This window comes from Gopherus flavomarginatus, chromosome 1 (assembly GCF_025201925.1).
Source record: "Gopherus flavomarginatus isolate rGopFla2 chromosome 1, rGopFla2.mat.asm, whole genome shotgun sequence".
Taxonomy (NCBI): Eukaryota; Metazoa; Chordata; order Testudines; family Testudinidae; genus Gopherus; species Gopherus flavomarginatus.
The window spans coordinates 257,406,729-257,423,963 of NC_066617.1; the positions used below are offsets into that span (position 1 = coordinate 257,406,729).

General features: G+C 39.5%; 1 protein-coding gene across 5 annotated transcripts in view; it reads right to left on the bottom strand.

The window, feature by feature from the left end:
* SEPTIN10 (septin 10) overlaps positions 1-17,235 on the bottom strand; it is a 52,773-nt gene that overhangs the window by 31,473 nt on the left and 4,065 nt on the right. For 4 of the 5 annotated variants that reach the window (XM_050922342.1, XM_050922321.1, XM_050922362.1 and 1 more), the window contains exons 2-4: positions 15,673-15,790; positions 14,280-14,475; positions 11,260-11,446 (exon numbers count right to left, since the gene is read on the bottom strand). In XM_050922342.1, the coding sequence (XP_050778299.1) occupies positions 11,260-11,446; positions 14,280-14,475; positions 15,673-15,790 (501 nt within the window). Of the gene's footprint in view, positions 1-11,259; positions 11,447-14,279; positions 14,476-15,672; positions 15,791-16,043; positions 16,079-17,235 lie in introns of those variants that run through there. The other variant, XM_050922332.1, reaches the window with a different exon arrangement.

Below are 17,235 nucleotides of genomic sequence, written 5' to 3' on the forward strand. Positions count from 1 at the left end.
ATAGGCATGGGAGTCCAGGGGGTCTGTCTGGGTGTGAGGGTGTGGATAAGGGTAGGGGCAGTCAGGGGACAGGTAGGGGGTAAGGTCCTAGGGGGGTAGTCAGGGGATAAGAGGCAGGGAGGCTTAGACAGGGGGTGGGGTCCCAGGAGAGGGTAGTTGGGAGGAGCAGGGCGGTTGGGGGTTCTGGGGGGGACAGTCACCCAGTCCTCTGCCCTGAGCCCTGAGCCCCCCACACACACCCAGCCCTCTGTCCTGAGCCATGCCCCCCCCCTGCCCTGTGCCCTGTACCACCCAGCCCTCTGTTGACTCCTTCACCCTCCCCATGACCCCAGCCCTGACTGGCACCCCCACAAAAACCCAGCCCCCCTACCCTGACACCTGCACCCCCCTCACATGCCCCCAGTCCTCTGCCCTGACTCTTTCACCCCACACATCCTCCCCCCATATCCCATGCACATCCCCACCTCCACCCTGAGCACCAAACGGGAGCCCCTGCACCCCCATTCACATTCCCACCTGCACCCCTCACAACACATGGGAGCTGTCCAGGTAAGTGCCCCCACATCCAAACCTCCTGCCCCAACCCTGAGCCCCCTCCTTCATTCTAGCTCCTGGCCAGACCCTTCACCCCCAGCCCTGTGCTTGGTCCACTCCAACTCTCAGCTCAGTGCAGAGAGAGGAAGAGAATAGGCCAGAACCAGGGAGAAGGTAGGTACCCACTGTATGTGGGCAGGGCTGGGACTCCAGACCGGCACTGGGCTCAGCGGGTCCGGCAGCCGGGATCCCAGCTAGCAGGAGCCGGAGGATGGAGCCCCTGAGCAGCAGTGGGCTGAGCCGCTCAGCCCACTGCCGGTCTGGGGTCCCGGCCACCAGCCCCACACAGCCCGCTGCCGGTCTGGGGTTCTGGCTGCCAGACCCTTCCCAGCTGGTGTACCGGCCGCAGGCCCCACTCAGCCCACTGCTGGCCTAGGTGAACAGAACCCCAGACCAGCAGCGGGCTGAGTGGGTCAGTGGTGTTAAGATCTTCGCTTTTCCATATTAAACAAATCCATTTTTTTCAATCTTCCCTCAGAGACCATGTTTTCTAAACCCTTAATCATTTTTGTCGCTCTTCTCTTGACTTTCTTCAATTTGTCCACAATGTTCCTGAAATGTGGCGACCAGATTATTTCAGTATTACAGTTGAGGCCTAATCAGCGCGGAGTAGAGCAGAAGAATTACTTCTCATGTCTTGCTTACAACACTCCTGCTAATACATCCCAGAATGATGTTCGCTTTTTCTGCAACAGCGTTACACTGTTGACTCATATCTGGCTTGTGGTCCACTATGACCCGCAGATCCCTTTCCACAGTACTCCTTTCTAGGCAGTCATTTCCCATTTTGTATGTGTGTAACTGATTGTTCCTTCCTAAGTGGAGTACTTTACATTTGTCCTTATTGAATTTCATCCTATTTACTTCAGACCTTTTCTCCAGTTTGTCCAGATCATTTTGAATTTTAATCCTACCCTCCAAAGCACTTGCAACCCCTCCCAGCTTGGTATCAGCTGCAAACTTTATAATATACTCTCTATGCCATTATCTAAATTATTGATGAAGATATTGAACAGAACTGGACCCAGAACAGAACTGCAGGACCCCACTTGTTCCACCCTTCCAGCATGACTGTGAACTAATAACTATTCTCTGGGAACTGTTTTCTAACCAGTTCTGCACCCACCTTATAGTAGCTCCATCTAGGTTGCATTTCCCTAGTTTGTTTATGAGATGGTCATGCGAGACAGTATGAAAAGCTTTACTAAAGTCAAGATATGCCACCTCTACCACTTCACCCCATGCACAAGGCTTGTTACCTTGTTTTGGTATCAGGTTGGTTTGACACAGTTTGTTCTTGACAACTCCATGCTGACTGTTACTTATCACCTTACTACCTTCTAGATGTTTGCAAACTGATTGCTTAATAATTTGCTCCATTATCCTTCCAGGTACAGAAATTAAGCTGATTGTTCTGTAATTCCCTGGGTTGTCCTTATTTCCATTTTTATAGACTGGCACTATATTTGCCCTTTTCCAGTCTTTTGGAATCTCTCCCATCTTCCATGACTTTTCAGAGATAATCACTAATGGCTCAGATATCTCCTCACTCAGTTCATTGAGTATTCTAGAATGCATTTTGTCAGGCCCTGGTGACTTGTAGGTATCTAATTTGTCTAAGTAATCTTTAACTTGCTCTTTCCCTATTTTAGTCTCTTCTGATCCTACTTCATTTTTCACTGGCATTCACTATGTTAGATGTCCAATCACCACCAACTTTCTTGGAGAAAACCGAAACAAAGAAGTCATTAAGCACCTCTATCATTTCCACATTTTCTGTTATTATTTTTGTCTCTCTCTGAGTAATGGGCCTACCCTGTCCTTGGTCTTCCTCTTGCTTCTAATGTATTTGTAGAATGTTTTCTTGTTACCCTTTATCTCTCTAGCTAGTTTGATGAATGAAATATATCAAATATATCAAAGGACTGCAGCATATTGGACTATATTTCTAATGATTATGTCCTGTTTTATTTTAAAACCCACCTTTCTCCTATATCAGCAAGCAAACAGTTATACATTTCACAAAAGCGAACAGCAGATGTTGAGTCAGATGTAGTTTTGTACTGTGAACTGTCCTTTCAATTCCTCTGATTACTTTTATACTGTGTGTTCACGTTTCTGCTGTTAGAAAGAATTTTAGCCTAAAATATTTTGTCTTTTGCAAAGCACGTGACTTCCCAGTGAAGCCCAGAGAAGCATTTAGCCCTGAGAAAGCATGATCCATTTCCCAGTTTCTTAACTTCACAAGTTTACACAAATACTCATTTCTCCCCCACTAGTGATTGTTTTTATTGCTTTTAGGAACCAGCAAAAGGGGGAGCACGCACATAGATGAGCAAACGAACACACGAAGTTGATCAAACTTTGAGACTCCTCTTGAGATCTCCCACAAGGCTACATTGAAGATTGCTACAGAGCAATGGGATCAGCAATACCCCAATGCAGGTTCACAAAGAACTAGACTGATGGACTTGCATACAAGCCCTCAGCAGTAACCCACCAGTATAATACAGCAGAACCAGGTTAAAAATAAAAAACAGCAGCAAAACACTCCTTAAAAAGAAGCTCATAAAAACTTAAAAAATCTGGACTTAGTCTATGAGAACAACTACCCAGGAAGACAAAATTAAAAGACCTGTTTCCATGGAGGTACAATTACCCTAGCTAAAAGAAAATGTTAGGAACTTTTTACATTTCTTTTACCGTCATTCTATCACATTTTCACCATAACTTAGTACCTAGGATGGCACTTTTCATCTTTGCAAACATTAATCTTCCTATGACCATTGAAACAAGAATTCCTCCAAAATAAAATGTGTGTAATGGACAGATGGTGCACACACCTTGTACGTGACAAGGTAAGAGAAATCTATTTCAAAGTCCAAACTACTTTTTCAGAAGCTCATATACAAAAATTGTTTTTCAATTCCACAGAAGACTGAAGATTTCCTCCACGACAAGCAGGGAACACAAACCCACACTTCTTACCTTTGAATATACTACATACAGTGAAATCCCTCAATACAGGGAATTCATAAACTGATTATAGTGTATTTTTACATTGTCCACAAAAAACAACCCCAAACACAGAACAAGAGACTAAAAAGACAAAAGCTTCCTAAATGATTGTGAATCACTTCTATACATTACCAACTTTCCTAGGTAAAGATAAAGCAATATAACACTGCTGACGTTGATAATCTAGGCTCTAAAATGTCATATTAGAGATGTTCCAGGTGGATTATTTTCTCCCTATAGCTTTATGAATGAGATAAGCAGTTACAGTTTATGTCAGAGACTTTCTTTTAAATGCAGTTGCATTAAATAATCAGCATTGGCTCATTTCAACAAGTTTCAACAAAAAAAAGATGTCTCTAATGGATGAACCTGCCTACGAATATAAGGAAAGACTGTTTAACGCTACTGTTCTGACAGCAATGATATACAGAGCAGAAAGCTAGTCAACAACGAAAGTGGAGGAAGAAACATTTGCTGTCACCCAGAGAGCAATGGAAAGGCGAATGTAATCATACACTGAATGAGGAGATCACCGCATTTCAAGAAAGATGTGGAGAAATTGGAGAGGGTCCAAAGAAGAGCAACGAGAATGATTAAAGGTCTTGAGAACATGACCTATGAAGGAAGACTGAAGGAATTGGGTTTGTTTAGTTTGGAAAAGAGAAGACTGAGAGGGGACATGATAGCAGTTTTCAGGTATCTAAAAGGGTGTCTTCAGGAAGAGGGAGAAAACTTGTTCACCTTAGCCTCCAATGATAGAACAAGAAGCAATGGGCTTAAACTGCAGCAAGGGAGATTTAGGTTGGACATTAGGAAAAAGTTCCTAACTGTCAGGGTAGTTAAACACTGGAATAGATTGCCTAGGGAAGTTGTGGAATCTCCATCTCTGGACATATTTAAGAGTAGGTTAGATAAATGTCTATTAGGGATGGTCTAGACAGTATTTGGTCCTGCCATGAGGGCAGGGGACTGGACTCGATGACCTCTCGAGGTCCCTTCCAGTCTATGAATCTATGAGAAGGCATACAGACGTAGTGACCAATGCAGTGCAGGCAATGTATGACGCAAAGTGAAGATGGATGGGTCATGTAGTCTGCAGGCAAAACAATAGGTGGACAACCTGTATTAGTGACTGGATCCCCAAAGACCACAAGCGACCGCTGGGCAGACCGAAAATGCGCTGGGTCGATCCCATCCCAGGAGAGACAAAACTCTTTGGCCAGAAATGGAAAGAACATGCTCACAACAAAATAGAATGGTGTGGTATTGACTTGCATTCGTGGAAGGACGGACAACGACAAGCCAGACAAAGGTGTTTTATTCATTTCAGACATATCTATCTTTACTTTCTACAACTTGCTCTCTCCCCTCCCTATTGTTGCCCATATAAATATCCCATTGTGATATGAAAAAAATTAGGTGAGTAGTTTGTACAAGCAAATTGTTTATACAATTTTTAAAATATGCTTGCCATGTGTATTAAACAAATGCGCACAACAAAAAATGCCTCCCACCCAAAAATGAGGAACTGTTTGCATAATGTATGGTAGAGAACAACCGCTGATGAAGTAACTGTAAGACTAACAAAACAACCAGCACAGACTGGTATAATAGTTAAATAGGCCTACTTTAAACCATTATAAATACATGCGTCCAAGGCTAAAACAATAATACTCCAACATTAAACATGTAACAGGATACAGTTATATTGACCTTAATTTACCTGCTAAGGAAACACTTGTTTTTGTCAGGATTATCTAAAATCTATTATTTGCAATTTTAGTAGCTTTATTCAAAAAAAAAAATTTCTTGTAACCATACATGGGTACAAATTAATACATCGCAATAAAGATACCTTAAAAGGCATGGCTCTGGACATCCAGAGATATGTTACAGAATAAAATTTTTAGTTACATCAGATCAATCCATATTTAATTAAGACTGTTTAACTGAAGGCTGTACTCCTTAAGTTTCCCATATTCCCTGAGAAACTGTTCCATATTCCATTCACCCTTTAAGTAAGAAACTTCCATGTCTTACAGGCCATAGCCAGCACTCAAAGATTGATGGGCTCTTTAAAATATGAAAAGCAAAACAAAAAAGTTAATCTGTCCTTAGAGCTCACAATTTTCCAAAACTAACCGCAATTGTAGGTTTCTGGCTTCAGCGCCCTCACTGTTTGGTGCAAAATGCAGGGATTTCAATAACAAAGGATAAACTTCAAGGCATTACCTTAATTGTTATCTTATGTAAAGTAGGACTTCAGAGTTACGAACACCAGAGTTACGAACTGACAGGTCAACGACACACCTCATCTGGACCAGGAAGTATGCATTCAGGCAGGAGAGACAAAAAAACAAAAACAAAAAAAAGAAAGCTGTACAGCACAGTACCATGTTAAATGTAAACTACTAAAAAAAAATAAAGAGAAAGTTAAAAAAAGATTTGACAAGGGAAGGAAACTGGTTCTGTGCTTGTTTCATTTAAATTAAGATGGCAGCATTTTTCTTCTACATAGTAAAGTATCAAAGCTCAATGTTCAGTTGTAAACTTTTGTAAGAACCATAACATTTTGTTCAGAGTTACAAACATTTCAGCATTACAACCTCCATTCCCGAGGTGTTCGTAACTCTGAAGTTCTACTGTAGGCTTCTTGGTACCAACTTGTTCCTTTCCCCCCTAATGTCTTATATCTCAAGTATGAAACGCAACAGTTTTATACTACCAAATATGTATCTAGCTTATCATACCAAAACTTCAAAAAAATCAAATGAAAGTAATTTTCATCATCTTCTACTGGTTTTCTCTTTGCAATATCTATTTTTGTATGGTGAGTGTGCTGTTCCAAATGAAGCCCTTTTTTTAGTAATTGTGACAGAATGTACCCCTGCATTTCCACACTACACACTATTGTAATAATCTTTATACAAAATATGCTTTCTAAGGTATCATTTGAAAACTCAATTTGCTGGTCATTATTATCCCCTAGTAAAATATGTGAGACAACACTGCATGTGAAGTTTAAGATTCCACTGTATGGTGTTAACAACACATGTTCCAGCCAGAAGTTGGCAATCAGGTCTGTTCTAAACAAAGGAATGTGTACTCTGCTTAATTTGCATTAAAGCAGTAAACAGAGTCATCAAGCAGAAAGAGAAACAAAGGAAGCTCAAACATGTGAGAAGAAAAGAGCAGGGAACATTCTTCCTCAGACTTTGGCGGGTCGGACTATCACTTCCCGCAGCTCCCATTGGCCGGGAACGGTGAACTGCGGCCACTGGGAGCTGCAGGGGGCCATGCCTGTGGACGGTCAACGTCTGCAAAACGTCTCATGGCTTGTAATCAGCTTAACCTAATGGGCCGCACGCGGCCCGCAGGTTGCCCACCGCTGGTCTAGATTGTACTCAGGTAAGTCACAGTAATGTCTTACACTAATGTCAAAGTATTTTTGATATATTACATTCCTTACCTCCATGCATAACTCCAAAGACTTTATTTGCCTTTTTACATCAGCCACATAAAATCAGGTGATTTTAAGTGTACTACATATAGTTGGCTCCAAAACGGTGTTTGTGCTGAACCCTCAAATATATAACCTTTGCTTAATTTTAAGGAGCAATATGTTCTGCTACACTGAACTCCATGAGCCCCTTATTCCCATGGTAAATCTGTTCTGAACATCCTGAAGGACAAACTTTCAAATACATTAAGTGAGAACAAGCCACTTGTCATTTTTCTAACTTAACAGTGACCTGTAAATATTTTAGCAAAAATACATTTGTGTACTGAATTGTCTCAAAGGGTGTGGTGATGGTGAATCATTCTGGATGTAACTAATTTTAAACCACATTTTTTTCCTCTCAGTTCATTTCAGGTTTCCTGAACGTGAGTTGGGCTGCTCAACTCTTGTGACTCCCCTCACACTGTAGCTACCACTGGTAGAAATATGCACCCAACTCATAGAAGGTTACATATATTTTACAAACATTTTTTTTTAGAAGTCTATAAAATTGCCATAAAAAAGTATCACCAATTTCTTGACCTAAGTTTTTCTATCATTTTTAAAAGTACCCCTAATGAATCAGAAGCTAAATTCATATAAGTGCTTGGTCAGAAATGCTCTGCTGGCATGAAAAAACAAAGAAAATATCTGATTCTTCAAAATATTAGATAAATCACCTGAATATGAAGACAAGTGAAAACCTGGTTTGTAACATACCGCATTAGTACTTCTTACTTCAAATTACGAATGACTGAATCTGCATGCTATGATCAGTACACACAGCTAGAAAATTCATGTACACTTGAATTTTAGCGGTTCCGTGCCAAAAAGAGTAAATAAATAAAAAAAAAAAGTTTCCATCCACTTGATATTCAAATTTTTTTAATGGTATGTATTTCTAAATGAAATAAGAAATCAGTAAATATGTTGTTGATATAAAGTTCAAAGCCACTTACCAACTGCAAATATAATCATAGAATCATAGGACTGGAAGGGCCCTTGAGAGGTCATCTAGTCCACGCCCCTGCATGCATGGCATGACTAAGTATTAACTAGAATATACCTGACAGGTGTTTGTCTAATCTGCTTTTAAAAATCTCCAATGATGAAGATTCCACAACCTCCCTAGGCAATTTATTTCAGGGCTTAACCACCCTGACAGTTATGAAGCTTTTCCTAATGTCCACCATCCTTGCTGCAATTTAAGCCCATTGCTTCTTGTCCTATCCTCAGAGGTTAAGGAGAACAATTTTTCCTCCCTCCTCCTTGTAACAACCTTTTATGTGCGTGAAAACTATTATGTCCCCCTTCATTCTTCTCTTCTCCAGACTAAACAAATCCAATTTTTTAAATCTTCCTTCACAGATCATGTTTTCTAGACCTTTAATCATTTTTGTTCTTCTCTGGACTTTCTCCAATTTGTCCACATCTTTTTTGAAATGTGGCACTCAGAAATGGACACAATACTCCATCAGAGGCCTAATCAGCATGGAATAGAGTGGAAGAATTACTTCTTGCTTACAACACTCCTGCTAATCCATCCCAGAATGATGTTTGCTTTTTTTTTCCCCAACAGTGTTACACAGTTGACTGATATTTAGCTTGTGATCCAGTATGACCCACAGATCTCTTTCTGCAGTACTCCTTCCTAGACAGTCATTTCCCATTTTGTGCAACTGATTGTTCCTTCCTAAGAGGAGTACTTTGCATTTGTCTTTATTGATTACTTGCTTAATTACTGAAACACACAAATCTCTTTTCATAGTTCACAAGACAGACTACTACATCATACATAGTACATGCAAAGAAATCACAGCTACAGCAACACACAACAGGATGATTCATTTTAGAGCATTTTTAGGTGTGCCGGCAGAGAATTCCAAAGGCATCAGACAATACTTTCAATCACCAATTTAATCCTTGGAGTGAACCATCCATCATATAATAGATCTTGGAAAAGTGCATCATCTTTCATACAAGCTATCTCAAAATGCTTTACAGATATAAAGAAACACTATTACTAGGAAAGGTGTGTTAGCATTGACTTTGTTTACATATTCCCATATTCTAAAGAAAAATATTTGGAATCAAAACTTGTTCTACTATACCAATTTTAAAAAAAGTCAACCCAGCTAGTTGAAAGCATTCAATGTTTAAAAAACTGTTTGTTTCCCTTACTACAGTAACTGCAGATCTCCAGTATGATTGCTTATACTGATATCCACTCTGTGATGAGCAATAATTTGTCCTTAAACTCAAGTGGGGATTGAGAGGTCTCACTTGAACAATGACTGTAGGATTCTTCTACCAAACTGAAGATCCAATCTAGAAGCTAAATCCAGGAAGTAATTCTGTACAAAAAATACAGACTGAATTCCAGGTAACAGTATTTCGTATTTCAGTGACAGAAACACCTGACATAAGCAGAAGAGGTCACCTTAGACCTGAATGAATGTGTTCCAATACCTATCATTTTAATACTCACTAATTCATAGGAAGAAAATACACAGGATCTAATTAACTTGGATAATCTGAGTGGAGACTAGCTAATCCCAAAAAATATTGCTGTGTGCTACCAGGAATCCCAGTGGTTTATTGTACAGTTTAGTCCTGTTCAGATTGTAAATATCCTCTTCACTTCCAAACAATGTGGTCTGGCCTCTTTGCAGTGAATGGAGCATTAGGAAAAATACCAGTAAATCAAATGTTTGGTTTAAATTAAAATCAGAAACCACCTTTGATAGGAATTTAAGGAGGACATGTTGTTACACCATCTTAAGAAATACCATATTCAGTGAATCAGCCACTAGTGTCTGAATACCTCAGGCTGAAATGATGCAATTACCACTAGGTGAAACGCAAGGTGAAAAGGTGGTTCTATTAACTAGGCGAGCACCACATTTAAATCATATTATGGAATGGAAACCAAAGAGATGGAAATATTCAAGATAGACCTTTTAAAAAGGTCTCCCCTGTAAAATGACGAGAGTCTTGTGCCAGTGGGTGAAATACCAAAGTCATTGGCAGGTATACTCTCACTGAGCTAAAGGTGAGCCCAGAGTGTTTAAGGTGCAGCAGGCAGCTCACACCAAAGGGAGTAGAAAACTAGCAAGGATTAGGCACTGTCTGTCTTGCTCAAATGAAAAATCACTTTCGTTTCATAAAGGACGGATTTATGAAAGTCACACGAATCTGCTTTCCAACAGAGTTTTCTGGACATCTTCAGAGCAGTTCCAGACCAAGTTGTTCAGTCAGCTAGCATCCTAGGCTGACAGACTCCCACATCTCGTATCTTGTCTTAAATAAGACTGAGTGTTCTTTGGTACAGGGACTGTACACTACAAAGTCTGTAACGTCTAGCACAGTGGGGCTCCCAACCCTGATTAGTGTCTCCAGTCATTACAGTATTACAAAGAAACAACAATAACAACAACAATCTTCTGAATCCCAGGCTGGTGAGCCTACATTGACAGCTAGGGCCAGCTAGCTAATGGATCATAATGATAAGATGTATCTTGAAGAGGATCTACAGTGCTGAGACAAATAGGGGGTTTTGAGGGAGAGGAATTCCAGAGCAAATTACAGGCCTATTCCAGATGGCAGGGGTGTTATCCCTCAGGCATTATCTCCCCAGGGTATGGATCAAGAGATACATGCAATAAGAACAGCAGCAAGCGTCACCAGCTAGAAGCTACAGAAAAAGAAAAGGAAACACACCAAATGCAAGAGAGTTGCAGAAGAGGCTAATTTTATGGAACCCTTCCCCTGTCCAAGTTTATGATCAGACTACATGGAAGCAATTGACTTCCAGGAATACTGTTTTAGTGAATTAGACACTGAAGGAATCCAAGGTAGAAAGGTCCTGTCACCAAAGAGACAGATTTTGTCCAAAGAAATCTGCCACAGAATTTTTCATTTTTTAAGATGTTTTTTCAACTTTGCCTAATGCAGAAGTCTCCCTCATCCCTTTCAATGACCAAACAAAAAAAGCAATGAGTGACACATTTCTTGGCAACATAATATGTTGACTTTACTTTAAAAAATTACAGTATTAACAAGACCATAAATAATTATAAGAGAGGCAAGATGTTGCAAGAAATAGGAATCTTTACAAATTCATTCAAACTGGTTTCAAACAATCTTACCTTGCTGTCAAGATTCTTCATGGTTAACAAATCAAGCGTTTTAAGGGAATGGCCTGTAGGTGAAATAAAATAGAGGCAGACATGGATGCGAGTGTCATGGTAGTTGTATAAGGAGCGTTTAATTTTCAGTTCTTCCTGGAGGTAGGCCTCAAATTGTGCATCTATGTAATCCACTATTGGCTGATAGCTGGGGAAAAAAATGTGATGTGTTAGCAACCAAAGATTAGTTTCTCTCAGATAGAGTGGGACTAAAAAAGGGAATCCATGTTATATTTTTCTGCAAACTATTGCTTACTCGAGGAATTCTGTATCACTGCACAATTTTCAGAAATTAACGTTGTGCACGCAGAATTTCCTTTCCCCTACAGAAATAGGCTGCAGTGCTGCTAGCTACCACTAGCTAGCAATGGACTCAGAAGAGCCCAGCTTGCACATATAAGACATTACTGGTGAGAGGGAACTAGAGAGTTCCTGGCAGCTGCAGTTCCTAGCATGCCCTGAGGGAAAGGGATGGCAGTGCACAGGAAACTCAACACAAGCCTGGCACAGAGCATCAGGCTGTTTCTCCCTCTGGATCCCTGGGCAGAAGGTGGGCTGGGGACAGAGGGGAGAGGGGGGTTGTGAGTGTCTGGCCCCCCAGCTGGGCTGGGAAGGGAGTGAGGAAGGGGGCAGAGAAAGAGCAACTGGGTTCTCATGGGGGTTTCTTAAACTCTATTCCTGAGGGAATTTTTGTGTGTGTCTGTATTGTTCCAAACATATTGGCTGACAGATATTTTGAAATAAATTACCAAAATAATTGAAACTGGCTTGATTATGTAGCATTATTTTGACAACATTTGCAGAATTTTAAAATATTGTGTGCAGAATTTTTAATTTTTTGGTGCAGAATTCCCCCAGGAATATATCGCTTTACATATCAACTACATACACTGGAATCTCAAGAAGTAATATACTAGACCAGGATATTAAATGTATGGATAATGATCAAACTGTCTATGCAATGTAAAACTAAAGTTACTGAATACTAGTTTGAGAAACTAATGCAGCACTGGATGGGTTAAAGATACAGTTAAATTTTTCTCTATTGGTGATGAAAAGCAGAGTGTAACAGCTATGTTTTTTACTGAAATCCTTAAGTGATCCATTTCATGGACTTCTGTAATTTCTGTAGTCTCACAACTCAATCTTGGAAATAATGGACTATCACTATAAATAGTATGTGACAGATACTGTCCATAATTATGATATTTTCACATCTTTTGGAGATCAGTATTGTGTTTTGGGGAGCTTTATTACTGGTAAATGCGTGTAAGAGAGCAGGAAAGTATCCTATCCTCTAAAGAATGAGAATCTGATTTTTATTTTAACTACATTTTAAAGATTCTCTCCCTTTTTTGTATGATCCAAATTACAAGAGGACCATAATGTATCCTCAAAACATGTTATTGTATACATAAGAGCAGCAGGTCCTGAGTATCTGTTGCTGCATACAGTGTAGACAAATCATGGGAGGCAAAATTTCAAAGGCATTGATTACACGGAAAGTGAATTTGAAAGAGGTAAAAGACAGCCTTGCTTTCAATATGAAATATTTTACTGCGTATCATTAACGCTAGTATCTGAGATTTTTCTTTATCATCTAAACATGGTTCATCAAAGAAATAGGCAAGAATAGGCAAGTCACTAGCAAGAACTCTCTTTTGTTAGTATCCTATGCTATAACGTTAATTAAAGCTGCGAGTTTGTCACGGAGGTCACGGAAGTCACAGATTCTGTGACTTTCGTGACCTCCGTAGCAGCTGGTGGGAGCTGCGGGAATGGTGCCTGCAGACGGAGGCAGCACAGAGCTGCCTGGCCACACCTCTGCCTAGGACCTGAGCGAGGGGGATGTTACCACTTCCGGGGAGCATCCCGGGTAAGCGCCGCTCAGAGCCTGCCTCACGCTGTACCGTGCCCCAACCCCTTGCCCCCTTCCACACTCAAACTCTGCTGCTGCTAGGGGCGAGGGGGAGGTTCGGAGACAGGTACGGAGCCTACTGTCCCTGCCACCCATGCCTCCCCCCCCAACACCAGCGGGGTTCCTGGGCCATGCACTGTTGCCCACCTCCCCCCCTCCAGCATCAGCAGGGGTCCAGACCGCACACCGCCACCCATCCCCTACCCCACTAGCTCCTAGGCCAAATTCCCCCAGCAACCATGGTTCTCCCGGGCAGTCCCCCCTGCAAGTTTTAGTCAGGGGTATATAGTAAAAGTAATGGACAGGTCACAGGCTGTGAATTTTTGATTACTGCCCGTGACTTTTACTAAAAATACCTGTGACTAAAACGTAGCCTTAATGTTAATTTATGTTCTGGAAATGAATGCACAACCTCCATCCATGTCCAACACTACTTGGCTCTTGAATAATGTAAATTATTATTAAAAATGCTTCATAGTATTGGTCATCCCAATAAGAGTCTGAAGAAAATCATTTCAATAATTATGAATATTTAAATTCATCAGACTGAATTGACAGAAAAGAAAACTCTAAATTCACTAGCTGTGTAATGCTCCATCTTCTAAATAGGCTGTTCAACTTCAAATACACCTACATGTAAAGAATCCAGATGATTTTTCTTCCAATTTAGTCTCTTTTGTAGATTCTATTGAAACTTAAAAGCACAAGTCTGTAGAGAACATATAGTACTGCATCTTACTATCTGTATAACTATATGAAAGTTCAAAAAATGCCCATCACTATTATATATTTTATTGATATAATTTGTAACACATTATAAAGGCATGTGCACATGAGGGCATAGTAAACGCTGATTTCTTAAATAACTTGCCTGACAGGAAGAAAATACAATCCATTAATTATGTGGAAAAATGTATAATTAAATATCTGGAGTACATATGTAATTTGTACCACACATTTTTCTTAATCACATACCTAACTTGAAAAGTCTACTCAGACTCCACAGTTCAAGACCAAGGTTATTTTGCATAATTAAATTCTTACCACATGAGGAAACACTAACCTATCTTCTTTGTTTATCTGGTCACCGAATCCCACTGTATTTACAATGGTCAGTTTCAATCGAACATTGCTTTCCTGGAGTTCATAGGTCTGAGCTCTGAGTCTTACATTCGGTTGAAAATGTGTTGATACGCGGTCATCAAAACTGGTGTTAAACAAAGTATCTATCAAGGTTGATTTTCCAATTCCAGTCTCCCCTAACAAAATTAAAAGAAAAAGTAAGAAGTTTGCATTTACATATATTTGTACAAAGCGTAATAGTTGTTATTATAATTATTGCCCCATTAAAAGAGTTTAAAGAGAAATTACCTGTAAATTAGCTTCTCCAAACATATGAGCAAATTCCTCTTTTTGACCCTTAGAAGCACCAGTAAATGTGTTTTGTACAAAAAAATCAATTGCAGTGCCTCATTATCTTGAATATTCCCTCAAACCTTCAATTCCTTGACAAGTAGAACACATGCATACACACCTACTAGTACCCCAAAGGGAAAACAACAATAAAACACACCTTTAAGCACTAAGGGCATTCCTTTTGAGCCTCTCACTAGAATCTTAAGATCCAAGAACAGGATTAGTGTCTTATAAATGAGGAATAAAGATTGTTTAGCATGATTAAATGGGCCTGCCATGGTGGCCTAGGCACCAGCACTCCAAAATCATGGGGGACAGAGGAAGAAAGAAAACCTTAACACCATGAAAACTTTACTAGTTCATTAGGTCAGTATTAAAACCACAGCTATCCATCTTCACTATTTTACACAAGTTTTAAGATTAGCTATTCCATGCATATAGGGAGGTCTGTTCTTCAACCACATCAGCTAATAGACAGAGACAAAGTGAAAGACAATTATGGGCTGGTGTGGATTATTTATACCCTTGCTCAGTTCAGTGTTGGGTTTTAGGAAAATGCATGGCTGTGTGTCTGGCTGGTACATCCGAAGAACTCCAATACATTCAGCCAGAAAATTAATAAGCATAAAAAAGCTTCAAGGTTTCCTACTGATAGACCTAGGAGTGGCTTGGATTCTATTATCTGAAATACTTTATCTATGGGGAAGAGTTGGATGTAGACCACACGTTTTAAAGAATCCTAGAAGTTGCTCAGGAAACAAGACTCAAGGCATCCTTCAAGCCTGATCATGAAAGTACTATACAACAAAGATAATCAAAAGGATGGTTGCGAATAAAAAGAGGCATATTATGGATCATAGTTAAAAAGGCAAAAACACCCTAAGATCACATTGGATCAATACTGCAGTCATTTCCTGATGGGAGGTAACAGTAACCTTGTCATCCACTTTTTTTTGTATTAATATTTGTGCCAAAAGATAGTTTATGGCCAAATACTTAATATTCACTGCTGTCAATAATAAAAAAAGTATATTACTTACCAATACAAAGAATGTTGAAGCAGAAGCCCTGGTTGATGGATTTGTTAACCAACTGATCTGGTAAGCTATCAAAACCAACATGGCCAGACAAAGATAAGGGTCGACAATTATCATTTTGCTGTGGAAAAATGATTATTTAAGAAAATGTGTTGCCAAACAATTAACAGTGATATACAAGGAGATTTACTAGTAAGCTACAACTCTTCTTTAGGTCTGGTAAGTGACTGAAGAAAACATTAAGAGTTTGCAAAGTCTGTCAGTGGAATAAATAAGTATCAACTCATTTAGTGAAATGATGGCAAAAATAATTAAGTTTTACTGTAGCCAGCTAATTTGCCATCGAAGCCACTGAAGTGAATGGGACTACTCACATGATTAAAGTTAAGCACATGCTTAACTATCTTGTGAGATCAGAGCTTATAAACCAAAGAAAGCACACTAGTCAAATGGAAATGGAAACTTGTGAATGAAGGATATCCCAACTGATTTACCTCTACAAAGAAAGAAAAAAAAATCAGAGGAGAACATAAGGGAAAGCAGGAATTCAAAATAAAGACTGAAAACTTGAGGAAAGATACACATAGATAAAAACATACTCTAAGTGTGCAAGCAGTGAGAATTTTTTAATGTATAAAGTTATCCATACATCACAACTATAATGGATATCATTACATATGTAGTTAGAGTACCAGAGCGTATAGTTCTTTTTAAATTATTTAATAATGAATTGGTACTTAGATATATTGGTGATGGGTATACAAGAAATGCCTAACATACATAGTCTAAAATAAAAGGAAACAACATCATTTTTCCACATATTAACTGTAGAACCTGAAATGCAATTTAAAAAACAAACCATTCAGCATAAACAGATGAACAATGCCATGATTAGCCACAGGTTCATGTTATTCTGTGTTCCTATGTTTACAATCATCAAACCACTATCAATTCCCTGAGCCTTCTAATACAGCCAGCATCCTAAGACTTAACCTTAACCTGGTTTACATTCTAGCCTTTGCCTACTTCACTAAGGTTGGGGGATTTTTATTTAAATTTAGAAGCTCAGGGAAAAGTGTCATCCTTTACACTGAATATGTTTGGACATATTTCAGTGAGGCCTTTTGACATGAGTTTAGCACTCATCATGAAACTATGCTGAAGCTTTCTAGTGTGCATCTCTTATAATAATTTAAATATTTATTCATTCTCTTATTGATTTTCATGTATTGTCATTCCCGTATTAGACTGATAGTGCTGGAAAAATGTACACAGACAAAAACAATTTAAGGAGAAAACAGTACATTTTAGGACTATCAAACATGGTGATTCTAAAATTAACATGGTATTGACTGAAAACAAGTTCAGATATAGCCACAATCTGAAAAAGAGAAAATGACAAAATGCCTCAGGAAAGGCACTCCAACGTGTGGGAGCCAATATAAAAAAGAGAGAGAGAGATGGTTGTGGTTGAATCAAACAAATGGGACATGGAGTCCTGACGGAGCAGAGGGGACAACAGGCAACATAAAAGACAAGATTATACAAGCCACAAGGGTGAACACA